Below are 11628 nucleotides of genomic sequence, written 5' to 3'. Positions count from 1 at the left end.
TGTTTGGAGAACGCGGAGCACTGAAAGAGGCTGCATCTGCAGTGAATTCAAGCCAGTGAGATGGAGTGTAAATATGATGACTTGGTTATCATTTTTACATTTCGCATTGTTTACTATAAACATTATTTAACTATTGTGCATAATATTTCGGAGCTGCCCCACTAAACTGTGCCGCTGCTGCTGCTGCTTCAGCAGGCTCCCTGGTAAAAGCTGAGACGGGCAAAAGCAGAAAGTTCCCTTTCAACGTCATCAGCTTCTACAACAGATAGGTTTAGCAATCTGGACTAATTAGGAGCGTTCCTGGCTCTGAGTGAGGGAGCAGAATAGTACTAAATCTGGTATCGTAACTGTACCTGTTCTATACTCATTAGCACAAATTTCTGGGAGAAAAGTCTGCTGCACTAATTAAGATTCCTGATCCCAAGCACAACTGATAATATGTTTATGCAAATCCTTATAATTCTTCCAGGCCTTTCCAGCATTGTTGCATTTATCGGTGTCTCTAGGCCAAAACAATGGTTCAAATGTGGAGAAGGTCCCTTCTAATATGAGAAAGGCACTTAACAGATCGACATCTTATTTCATTTCAGCGGGACCCAATGATTTAATCATAAGAATGAAATAAATCTGTGGCCACATCTGACTTCAGGGTTATCACTTGTCTGTCCTTCATGACTGTACGGAGCTTCCCAGGCACACACTGTGCCTGTTTTCAGGGCTCAGTGACTCAAGACTAAAAGAAAATCCTCTTTTTGCTCTTATGCAGGAAAACTCTATGATAAAAGTGGTGCAGCACGGATGCCACCCAGCAGAGGATCATTCCAAGCACGCCCCAAGTGACCCAGGCAGAACATGCAGAGGAGACGGATACGAGTGTAAATACACGTGAGCGTATGTCTGAGAGTGTGTGTATGCGAGTAAGGAAGATCAGTCTCGCTTACTGCGGTGGGATTTATTAATATTCAACAGCGGACATCTCCAAATCCACGCCCACCCCAAAAGCGAGACTTTCTGTTTAAAAGCACCACTTACATCAGCATGTGGATATTGCTGCTCCTCGGGGACGACTTAAAATTAGTCTGGAGCATTAGCATTGCTGTTAGTTAGAACCTCCCTGCTGCCGAGATGGTTCGCTTTGTACAAGCGCTGAGTGCTAGCGGGAGCAGACACAGTCTGCTGAAGCAGAGCAGCACCCTGCCAGAGCAAATAAAACACATCCTTTCTGAGTGGGGTTCCTGGAGATCTCCTACCTGTAATTGTGGAACCAGTTGATCACGGTGCTGGTTTTCAAGTTGAGCTGCGTAGCCAGTTCCTCAATGGTTTTTGGTGATGGGTATGGCTTTTGCTGGTAGGCTCGTTTCAGAGCTTCTTTCTCTTCCGGTGCCAGCACCACCCGGGGCTTCTTCAGCTGATGCTGGGGCTGTGGGCTGGCTCCCTGGCTGTAGTCGATGCCAGCAGACGAGGACTCACAGGACTGACTGTCGCTAACAGAGCTGTGTCGCCGCTTCATGTAGGCTGAAAGAGAAGAGCATTGGATCAGCCCAGCTGAATACAAATGCAAAATCAATGACTGTACGAGCTGAGGGATAAACGGGAAGGTGACAGGTTGTAGATGCATGGATGAGCTATTCGGAGAGAACAGAGAGGAAGGGGCATCATCTGAGATGAGAGGAAAGCAAATGTGAGGAGGAGGCAAGAGGCAGAAAAAGAAGAAAGAAGGGAAAGAAGAGAGGGCAAATCGTCTGGAAACTGCTGGAGTTTTCTGCTGTTTCAGTGAGCATGGGACATGAATAACAGGGTTCAGTTAACGTGACTTATTTCAAATCCACTCTCTCAAGAGCTGCAAACTTCCACACAAGCATCCGATCAGGATCAGGACATTAGCACTTCTTTTCAGCTCCAATGGGTTTGGCTGTTAAATGCTTACGGTGCACACTAAGGGCTCTCTAAGGGCTCTCTAAGGCCTCTGAATTAAAAATACGACTATGGAAGCTGGAGGCAGCCTCAGTGTCTCCAACACACGGTGGCGCCTGGAGCCCGGAGATCCCAGCGATGGGCTGACTAACCCAGCAGGCGCTCGCTGCTTTTTCCTTTGCTACAGCAGTGACAGGTTATGAAAGGAAAATAGCCCACAGCATCCTCCTCCCCTGCACAAGGCTCTTTCAAAAACGCGTGTACTTTCAAGAAAGCTCTTGCTGCGCTGATGGAGCTCGGCAAGGCCGATGGCAGAAGCCTGCGATACCACCGCCGACTCTCTTCCCCGATGGAGACTGTATTATCCCAGCAAATTCTGCAAGGAAAGATTCCCAGCGATTGCTGTCACTGGCTTGATTGATTTACACCAGGCAAAGAGAGGTGGGATTTACCGCACCTGGCAGTACCATGCACAAGCATTGCTAATGAGGGGCTGAAAATGGCAAATACAGATGAATCTTGTCAATAAAATATTTAATGGCCTGTTAAATACCTTCTAGGTATTCAAGAGCTGCAGTTTGAAAACCCCGGCTATTAAGTTCCAGATTACACCAGCCTGACATCAGCCTCACAGGCACTCAATCTCCAACATCCAGGAGCCCTGATTGGAGCCAAGGACCATCGTGGGGCAGGTCACACTGGTCAGCAACCAAATTCTTCAAAAAATAACTCTCACTCTCCCCACAGCTCTGCCTTTAGACTGGGGGAGCACAAAGAACAGAACTTCAGTGCAACCAAATGAAATGCCACGTTCAAAGCCCTTCCCACACAAGGCAGCTTCTGGCCGAGCTCTCTGCAGGACTGGCCGGGTTTTCTGTCTCCAGCAGCTTTGGGCATCCTGCCCTCTGAACGGTGGGCGTCCAGTGGGACCTTTTAACGCTGTGTCTTACTATCGTCAAAGTGAATTTTGCACAGGCTCGGTAACCTCTGGGGGTATCGGCCTGGCCCTCATTGTGTTTCTCCTGACCATGACAGATTACCTGTGGGTCGCCTACTGCGTAAGATCACTGATACGGAACAGAACGCGAGTTGCTCATGATCCATCACTCTGCCATGATACAGTCCTGCACGCGTTTGAAATAACCATGAAAAGCGAAGTTGTAGTATTTTTTAAAAATAAATTTCATTTAAAAAAATCACCGACTTAAGTTGCTAGAAGCAGATGCAGAACTGTGAGGTGGCCACAGGTAAATGCATTACTTCAAGGTCAACTACTGGCCTTAATTTTTGCAGCCATTGAGGAACTGTTACAACCTTCAACCATGGAATTCATCATTCCAGCAATGTAATCTCACATTTATATAAGGTCTTTAATCTCAAGGACTCCCGAGTGTTATTTCAAACTTGCGCTGACATGCACACTACGTACAAGGTTCCCTTGTCTCCTTTGATGGCACAACCAAGAGGGCTGGAAGGCAGCACCTCTCACTTCGGCATCGTGCAGGAGCTTAGAAGTGAGATGAAACAGAGCCTTGTGTGGAAGGTCTAAAAGGTGGTTAGGCTACTTCTGCCTGGAGCTTCTGGAATTTGCCCAGGAACCCAAGTCACCACGAGACACCCGTGCACCAGGATGCTCTGCATCTCTGCTGTCTCTGCTCTCTGAAGGACAGCGTTTCTGGGGCATCAGAACGTCCGTGTCTAGGCTCGTAAGGACAGCGTGGAGCTGTCACAGCCTGGGAAAAACTCCATGCCCTGAAGCCTGCCTCTGCCTTTGTAACCTCACACTGGGACCACAAGAGGTGCAATGGTTTATTTGGGCCTCATGTGAATGGAAAAAAATTATGTAAATGCATGTATTTCCTTAATAGAAAAATAGAGGAGGGTGTCCCACTGCTCTGTCATAAGCAATAGTTTTTCTGGAGGATAACAGATGATGACAACAAATTTCCATTGGGCCAGAGGCACAATCCTGGCACTTCACCATGAGCTGAACTATCACCTACGCTTTAGGCTTTAATGGTGGTCTCTGGAAACTTGTGATGACGTTTATAGAAGCTTTTACTTATTAATTCTTATTTTAAACATATGTGCTGCGTGTAGACAACATAAGGAGATCATTCAGCACATTTGCAGCGACATCAAGGCTCAGACGGGAACCCAAGCTGCAAACACACTTGATTTGTGCACAGGTTGGATTTTTGTCTGTGATTGGTCTTCACTTCTCAAGAGACCCATGAAAAAAACAACCCCAAATGTAATTTGGGCAAAGGTCTGGCTCTGGGCCCAGCTTGCCAAGGCCAGCCCTATCCAGAGTTTCACCATGTCCCAACGGGAAGAGTCGCCAGCATGTGCTCAGCTACAGACCAGACCAGACGCTCCTGCAGAACTAGCAGCTGCCCACTGAGGTAAAGCAGAGCCCGGTTTAATATCATCTTTATCTTATGCGGTATTGAACAAGATTATTAAAGAGCAAAATAATGGGGGAATAAAGGGAATTCAATTTTTTCCTGACAGCAGGCTTCAGCATTGCAGAGGGAGGAGTGTGACATTACACGCCGGGGGATGAGAAGGAAGAGGAACGAACTCTTCCAAGGCAGGAAAGGTGGTGCAGAGTGTCTCGGCCCCCTAAGTGTGAACCCTGGCTTAGTTAGTTGTAAAAAATATACACTGCACATTTTCAGAACCTCTTAAAATAGACATTTATAGCACAAACTTCAGACTGGCAGAACAGAAAAAGAGATATATGCAGCTCACCTTTATCAGGATTATTAATTTGGTCCCTTAATAAAAAGTGGCAGAGAAATAATTTATAATCGTGTTTCACTGGTCGCAGATACAGCTGCATTGTTCTTTAACTGACATTAGCTGAGGCTCGAGAGTAATTTCAAAGGTTAAATCACGGGATCTTTAGCTGCATGCAAGGGTTTGGCAGAAAATAACAGGGCTGAATTCAGTTCCGCGGGCTCTGCTCTGAGGACAGCACTTGCACCGCTCAGGAGCTCAGTGCAATCGCAGTGATTTACAGCCTCATCCACATTCAGGTGCCATCCGCAGAGCGTATGTACTGCCCAGCATTTGGTAAGAATCCAGTTTAGAAAAGAGTTTGGAAAGGATATTGTCAGTGCCACTTTTAAATTATTTTTATTTTATTTTCCTGCATTATGGGCGATATCCTCTTTGAGGCTATAAAAATCCAGCCTGTTGACAATTTTATTTCTGCCATGTTTCTAACACAGCAAAACCCATCGTGGCTCCCTTTGGTTAACAGCTGTAAGTGGGAAACCCGAGGGGATTTTACTCCTCGTGGGAGATCACACAACAACGGCCAATAAGATCCTGCACCGCGTTCATTACCTTACACTAGTTACTATGGCAAGGATTTGGATGTCTTCCGAAAAGCACGTGAGATGACCATCTCCCCAGAAGCTCCCTCGCTGCAATTTTTAATAGAATCACAAAGTTCTTGATCAAATGTGCTAATGCTTTCAGGACATCAGTCAACAGCCGCGCTTTCAGGGGTGCGATTAATGCTGTCTGTACTAATATCCCTAAGGGATAGCTCAAGAGATGCATGTATCATTAGTTAGTGAAGGCTGGACATGGGAGATCACACAACAACGGCCAATAAGATCCTGCACCGCGTTCATTACCTTACACTAGTTACTATGGCAAGGATTTGGATGTCTTCCGAAAAGCACGTGAGATGACCATCTCCCCAGAAGCTCCCTCGCTGCAATTTTTAATAGAATCACAAAGTTCTTGATCAAATGTGCTAATGCTTTCAGGACAGCAGTCAACAGCCGCGCTTTCAGGGGGCGCGATTAATGCTGTCTGTACTAATATCGCTAAGGGATAGCTCAAGAGATGCATGTATCATTAATTAGTGAAGGCTGATAATGGCAGCCTACAGCCTCTCCTGTGAGTCTCACATGAACAGACTGAAAACAGGGCTGTGGATAAACAGGTTTTTAGAAATGATTTTAAAATATAGAGAGCAGGATGATTTTCAGGATACACTCAGACACCCAATAACAACTTAGAGCTCTCACAGGTACGTACGCATGACCTCGCTGTTCTATGTGAGCATGTTTTAACACAACCGCCTTTCCCCCATTCCTAGAGAGACTACAAAGGTAATTACTCCCCAATACCCTGTTAAAAAGGCTGCATTCTTCTCTCCTCCTAGTGACCATCAGTGCAGCACTGGCAAGAAGCTCTCGCAGGAATCAATGCACTGTTCTTCCAGCCCAACATCTGTGAGCAGCTGCAGCACTATTAACTGAAAACCCACCGCCAGCTCCCAAACTCACATTTCTCATTTGGTAAGGCAAGTTATCAGTGATACACCAGGGCCTCAGAAATTAATCTATAGGAGAATATAGCAATTAGTTCACGACAGCTGGTGAATATTCAGGGTTTGGGGCTGGGGTTTTTTTTTTGTGTTGGGCTTTTTTTTTGAGGTATATCTGCTTGAGCATCAAATAAAGCCTTGAAAAAGCTGTCGTGAAGTCCTTCTGCATAATCTTCGTAATACTGGATCAATGCTGCCTCCATTTTTTAATGAAGAGTTATAAAAGACACGGTCATCTTTGAAATAATGGAAACCACGAGTCAGCACGCTGCTCCAAGTTACCTTTTTTCTCCATTCGTTTCATATCCATCAGCTTCTCCACGTTGTTGGGGTCATTGAGCCACAGCTGCATGCGGACAAAGGGCTCCCGTCCCTTCAAACTCAGCTTGTGCCAGGGCTTCGGGCGAGCCAGGAGGTCTGAGACAGAGCCTTGTGTTAGCCCTAGGATTGTCTCCCCAAACAAACGCTGACCTAATACAAAATTGAAAATCGCATGAATTCATTCAGCTAAGAGGCGAGGCTAACTCAAAAAGACAGAACACATCTACGAGATCATTCGTCAATTATTCTTAGTTCAGAATTGCTTGAAAACCCAAAAGAAACATTTAGAAGAATTAAAGCTCTGCCTCCCACTAAAAGTGTAAATATTGAGCTTTAGTTTAATCCTTAGGATCTGACTGAAGCAAAGTGGGGAGCTCAACACGTTTGGGGACCGGGACCTTACAGTGTGCAAAAAATAAAATTAATGAGGTTAAAAATAAACTGAACTTTTAGCTAAGCAGGCAGCTAGTGAGAGCAGTGAGGCTATGCAGCTCTTCTGCAGGGGGGTAGTGCAACAGCCTCACTCCTGCAGGGCAATCCAAACATTTCCAGCAGTCAATGAACCAAGACCACCACAGCCCCCTCCTTCAGCAATGGTCCTCAAAGACAGACAGACATGTTTTCTGCGCTCTCCTAGCTGTGGTGTTCTAGCTGTGTCTCACCAACGACAGGTAATCACATTTTACGATATAACAGCTTTTTTTTTTTACAGCCTCCACAGCACTTTTAGTTATGAATACTTAATTTTAGTAGTTTTCTTTCAAAATGCTATAGTCAAGCAGGGCAAAAACTGTGTCTGCTTTTCACTGTGTCTGGATGGGCTTTGCTAACACTGGTTTTCCAGGGTTAAGCCCTAACTTATCCGGGACTGTGGAAAATGCCCCTGCAGTCAAACCCAACCACAAAGCTGGTTTTCTAAACCCCTTCCCTTCAGAGTTCTTCCTAAGCTAAACTGCCTTGATATGCAGCAGCTTTTGTTCCAAGACAGAGCCTGAAGTCATCTGAGTCACTGCTGGTGATTTCTGACGGAAGCGAAGCTATCGTGTATTTTCAAGGTAACCCAAAGATCCTTCCGTACCAGCCAAGTTTAGGCCTCAGGGTCTTGTGTCTGATCGCAGCTTTCGAATGCTCTCGCTAACACGAAGCAGAACGCTGTCCCTTCACTTCCCCGCAGTGCCAGCAGTCTTAGCCAGTGGCAACCAGCGGGTCCCTGGGGGACCGTGCAGATGTGAGGGGGCTTGTGCTCCTACAGCTCTGCGGGACGTGCTGCACTTCCAAAAGCACCATCAGCTCTTGCCTTCACAGCCTCCCCTGATCCTGACACAAACAGGTCGTGGAAAATACCTGCTCTATAGACCCATCCCCTGTGCTTAACTCCATGGATCTCCTCCTCCTCCTCCTCCTCTCAAGAAACATCCCAGACTTGTGCCCTGGTGCTTTTTTTTTTCCGCTGTGTGAGGAGACGAGGGGATGTGGGACTAGTTAGAAGCTGCGGAATGTCCCGTTCAGATGTGTGGGGCAGGTGGTGCTGCAAAGCTTCTGGAGGAAGCAGCTGAGATAATGAAACGCAGAAAGGAGAAACGGGGACAGGGCTAACATGACACCATCTGCTAATAAGCTCTAAAACTAAACCTGAAAATGGTTCCTACAGACTGAGCAGAAACCTAAATTCAGAATTCACTTCAGTTCCTAAGTAATAAGTGATTTTCCACTTCCCTCAATATCAGGAAAATCAGACAAGGGGGCAATTTTTTGATCATGGGGGTTGCAGAGTGAATATGCTCCCTGTCTGTATTTAAAAACCTCAGTAAGACCTCATCCCTTTCCCGTTAAACCTGCCAGCTGCTAGCAAGGTAAGACAGCTGCCTTAAAAATATTTTAATTTGCTTTCATAACAGCTCTCCTTTAACGTTCCCCAAGTTCCAACCCCAGGCTGTGCTCAGGCTGCAGCGTGATGAGCGTTTCTTCCTGTGGCCGCACGAGCTCCGCGAGCCGCTGAGCAGGGCCAGTGTGGCCACCGCGACTGCCCATGGGGCTGCCCTGGGAAACGGAGCAGGGAGCTGATCCGAGTCAAACGAACCAACCAAGGATCAAATGGCTTCTTCTGACTTGGACCAACTGGTTTATTGTGTGGCCACACCAACAGAAATACTGGCCTGAATTTGCAAAAGGGTCGGGAAGAAGCGGCCCAGATGAGGTACGAGTGATGCTGCTGATGGAAATGAACTGAGAACTACAGCCTAAAAATTAAAAATGCAACCGTGGAAGAAGGTAACACTGTGTTCTCTAGGTGTTAAGAACAAAGCTAAAGGTGTTTCTGACGTTTATTTTATCCCAGGATATGGCAGGGCAGAATAAAACACCTGAAAGACTCCCAAGCTAATGGGGAATGTGTTAGAAATCATGCTCAGGAGGTAGCAGGCGGATCACACTCCATCTTCATCAGAGCACTATTAATAACTGGAATATTTTTAAGCACAGGTTTCCTAAAACTCCTGCTAATTCTCCCTACCTTTTACCCTAGAATTCTTCATGCCTGTTCCCACTGATGCAGCTCCTCATGGACAAAACTTTTGGTAAATTATGCTCTCATGGTTCATCCTGGCCCTTTCTGCAAAAGCCCCACCACTGACATCCCTCACCAGCTCGCTCCGTTTGCTCTCCTCCCCAAGCTACCCGTGGCCCAACAGGGAATCCCCGACAGCACTATGGCATGTGGGAACACCAGCCACCCCTCGCCATTAAGGCTGCCAGCACTGTGTGCTAAAACGGGGGCTGCCAGAACGCACGGGAGGAGAGACCTGCCAAACACATCTTTAATGGTTTTGCACAACCGTGGTCTGTACTGGCCGGTGATACTGGAACAGCTGAGCCACCATCAGTTGCCTGAGATGGGTTCACAAGGCCCAAGACAGAGAAACCTGTGCACCGAGTCAGTCTGGCGCACGAGCACACTGAGGGCACAAAAGGAGACATTGAAACTGGTTCCACACCTAATGCAGAGTTTGGGGCACATTTCCTGGCTCTTCTGCTGCTTTTTAGGCTTGTCAGCCACACTGTAGGAAAACAAAAATCATGGGAAATAAAAAAGACTAAGTAAAAATGGCATCAAAGCAAATGTAACAAAAATACTTTTTTTAAACCTCTCTGGAACACCAGAGCAGGTTCAGCACTCAACCGCGTTTTGCCCAAAAACTAGGGGCTGGAACCTGCAAACCCTTACTGTGACCTGTGGCTTTACCTCTACATTATCTCCACTGAGAAAGCAACTGCTGCTGGGATCAGTGGAACACAATCTCATGCAGGGTACGTCCGTGATCGGGGCCATTTTCTCTTTTTTTCCCCCAAATTATGTTAAATGGGAACTTGCAACCACCCCCATCCCAGTATTTTCCCCCTTTAAAACAGAAATCCAAGATAATAACATGTTATTTTGTGTCTAGCCGAAGAAAGCCTTCCTCACATACTAAAATAACGGAGTTTTTACTTATACAGTCACAACGTTCAGATGATACGAATGGAATTCTTCTCACATAAGTATCATCAGCTGCCTAAAACTGAACTTATCTATCTCTTTAGTCCCACTTGTAGTGAATGGAGAGAAACTGGTACTTCTGGAGAGTGGTTCATCCTGACCCTCTCAGACTTCTACTCTGACCATCTAAAGGCAGCTGAGATGAATCCCACGCCAAGCCCCAGAAGCACGTGCAGATAACATTGGGGCAGCCTTACTGCCCTCCTGCTGGAGACTTCAGAGGATTCCTAAAGGTTTCCCAATGTCTTGTGAGGGAAGCGAGAAGAACTAGCGATTTCAGTGGCAGTGTTGAGGGTGGTTATTCCCTTTGTCTACTCCCAACCTACAGCCCTGCCAACATTACACTTAATTCGACACCCAGACACTCACCTGTAAGCCAAAGCAGCCCCAGCTTTGCACATCTCCAGCACAACAACTGAATGGCCTCGCACCCTTTGCTACAGCTTCATCTAAACCTCAGCTGAGTCGGAATTTGCGCTCCTGGCTCTACAGGAACACTGTGACGAGCTGCTCGTAATGCATCTCCCTCTCCAGTGATGCTGAACTCCTCTGCTTCACCTACGCCTAAAGCGCTGGGGCCCTGATGCGATCAGCGTGGGGAGAGCAGCACCGCTCCAGGGCAGATGCCCCCGGCTTTGCAGTGTTGGTCGGCTGGACTGTACGGAGTGGGGGGAGCAGGGGCAGTATCTGCCTGGCAAGCCAGGGGCAGGGCTTAAGAAAAGCAAGGGTATGATGGCATTTTGCGTTGAGTGAGACAATCTGAAATGACTTTTCTACCAGTTTAAAGAAAACCCCAAAACTTAACAGAGGTTAAAGCTTAGGCCAGAGTCAAACCCAGGTATTCCTGCAAACATCTACTGAAATGTAGCTTAAAAGTGAAAGAATTGACACTGCTATTTCGTTTCGGTCAAGAAATGAGAATAAAGCGATTTACCAAGGTTGTTGTCTGTTAGCACTTCTTTGACCCTCTTCGTGATGCCGTACGTATCCAGCTCAGGGGACATAGCAACTAGCTCCTGAATGCTGAGTGCCGAGTGGCCTGACAGTGGCAGGGGTGTTGTAGACTGGGACTCAGCAGCCGGCGGCTCGCCAGACTCTTGGGATTTGCCGTCCTTACTTGTCTCTATGGTGGGACAGGGCTGCTGCACCAATTCAGTCAGGCTTTTCACCGATTCACTGGAACTCATGGGAGATTCAGGAGCAGGACTGCAACTGGCAGAAGTCTTTGGAGTGCTTTCTGTAATTAAAAAAAAAAGAAAAAAGCCCCCACTTTAGCATAATTGTCATGTTTTGATTGCAGGATATTTATCTTTCCTTCTCATTTATATTCTACCTACTGAAAGAAACGCCTAAGTATGCAAAATGCTACTTGTTATGACTTGGATTCTATAAAGCCTCTTTTTACAAACAGAATTATTTTCTAATTTTATCTTCAGTCATCTCTGTTTTTTTATAAAGACGAGTTGTACAAATACAAATAAAAGTCAGGAAAAAACGAAGTGCAATA

At 46.5% G+C, this 11628-nt stretch overlaps 1 protein-coding gene across 1 annotated transcript; it reads right to left on the bottom strand.

The window, feature by feature from the left end:
• Positions 1 to 1246: 1246 nt before the first annotated feature.
• LOC104492656 (homeobox protein cut-like 1) lies at positions 1247 to 11355 on the bottom strand. The gene is made up of 3 exons (XM_010135242.1): positions 11056 to 11355; positions 6548 to 6736; positions 1247 to 1515 (listed from the first exon to the last, which is right to left on the bottom strand). Exons 1-3 carry the CDS (start codon positions 11306 to 11308, stop codon positions 1247 to 1249), a joined length of 711 nt encoding a protein of 236 aa, XP_010133544.1. The 5' UTR covers positions 11309 to 11355.
• Between the last annotated feature and the right edge of the window lie 273 nt (positions 11356 to 11628).

Source organism: Buceros rhinoceros, unplaced genomic scaffold (assembly GCF_000710305.1).
Source record: "Buceros rhinoceros silvestris isolate BGI_N320 unplaced genomic scaffold, ASM71030v1 scaffold40270, whole genome shotgun sequence".
Taxonomy (NCBI): Eukaryota; Metazoa; Chordata; class Aves; order Bucerotiformes; family Bucerotidae; genus Buceros; species Buceros rhinoceros.
The sequence above is the reverse complement of the archived record's forward strand: the minus strand, read 5'-3'. Positions and strand labels throughout refer to the sequence as shown.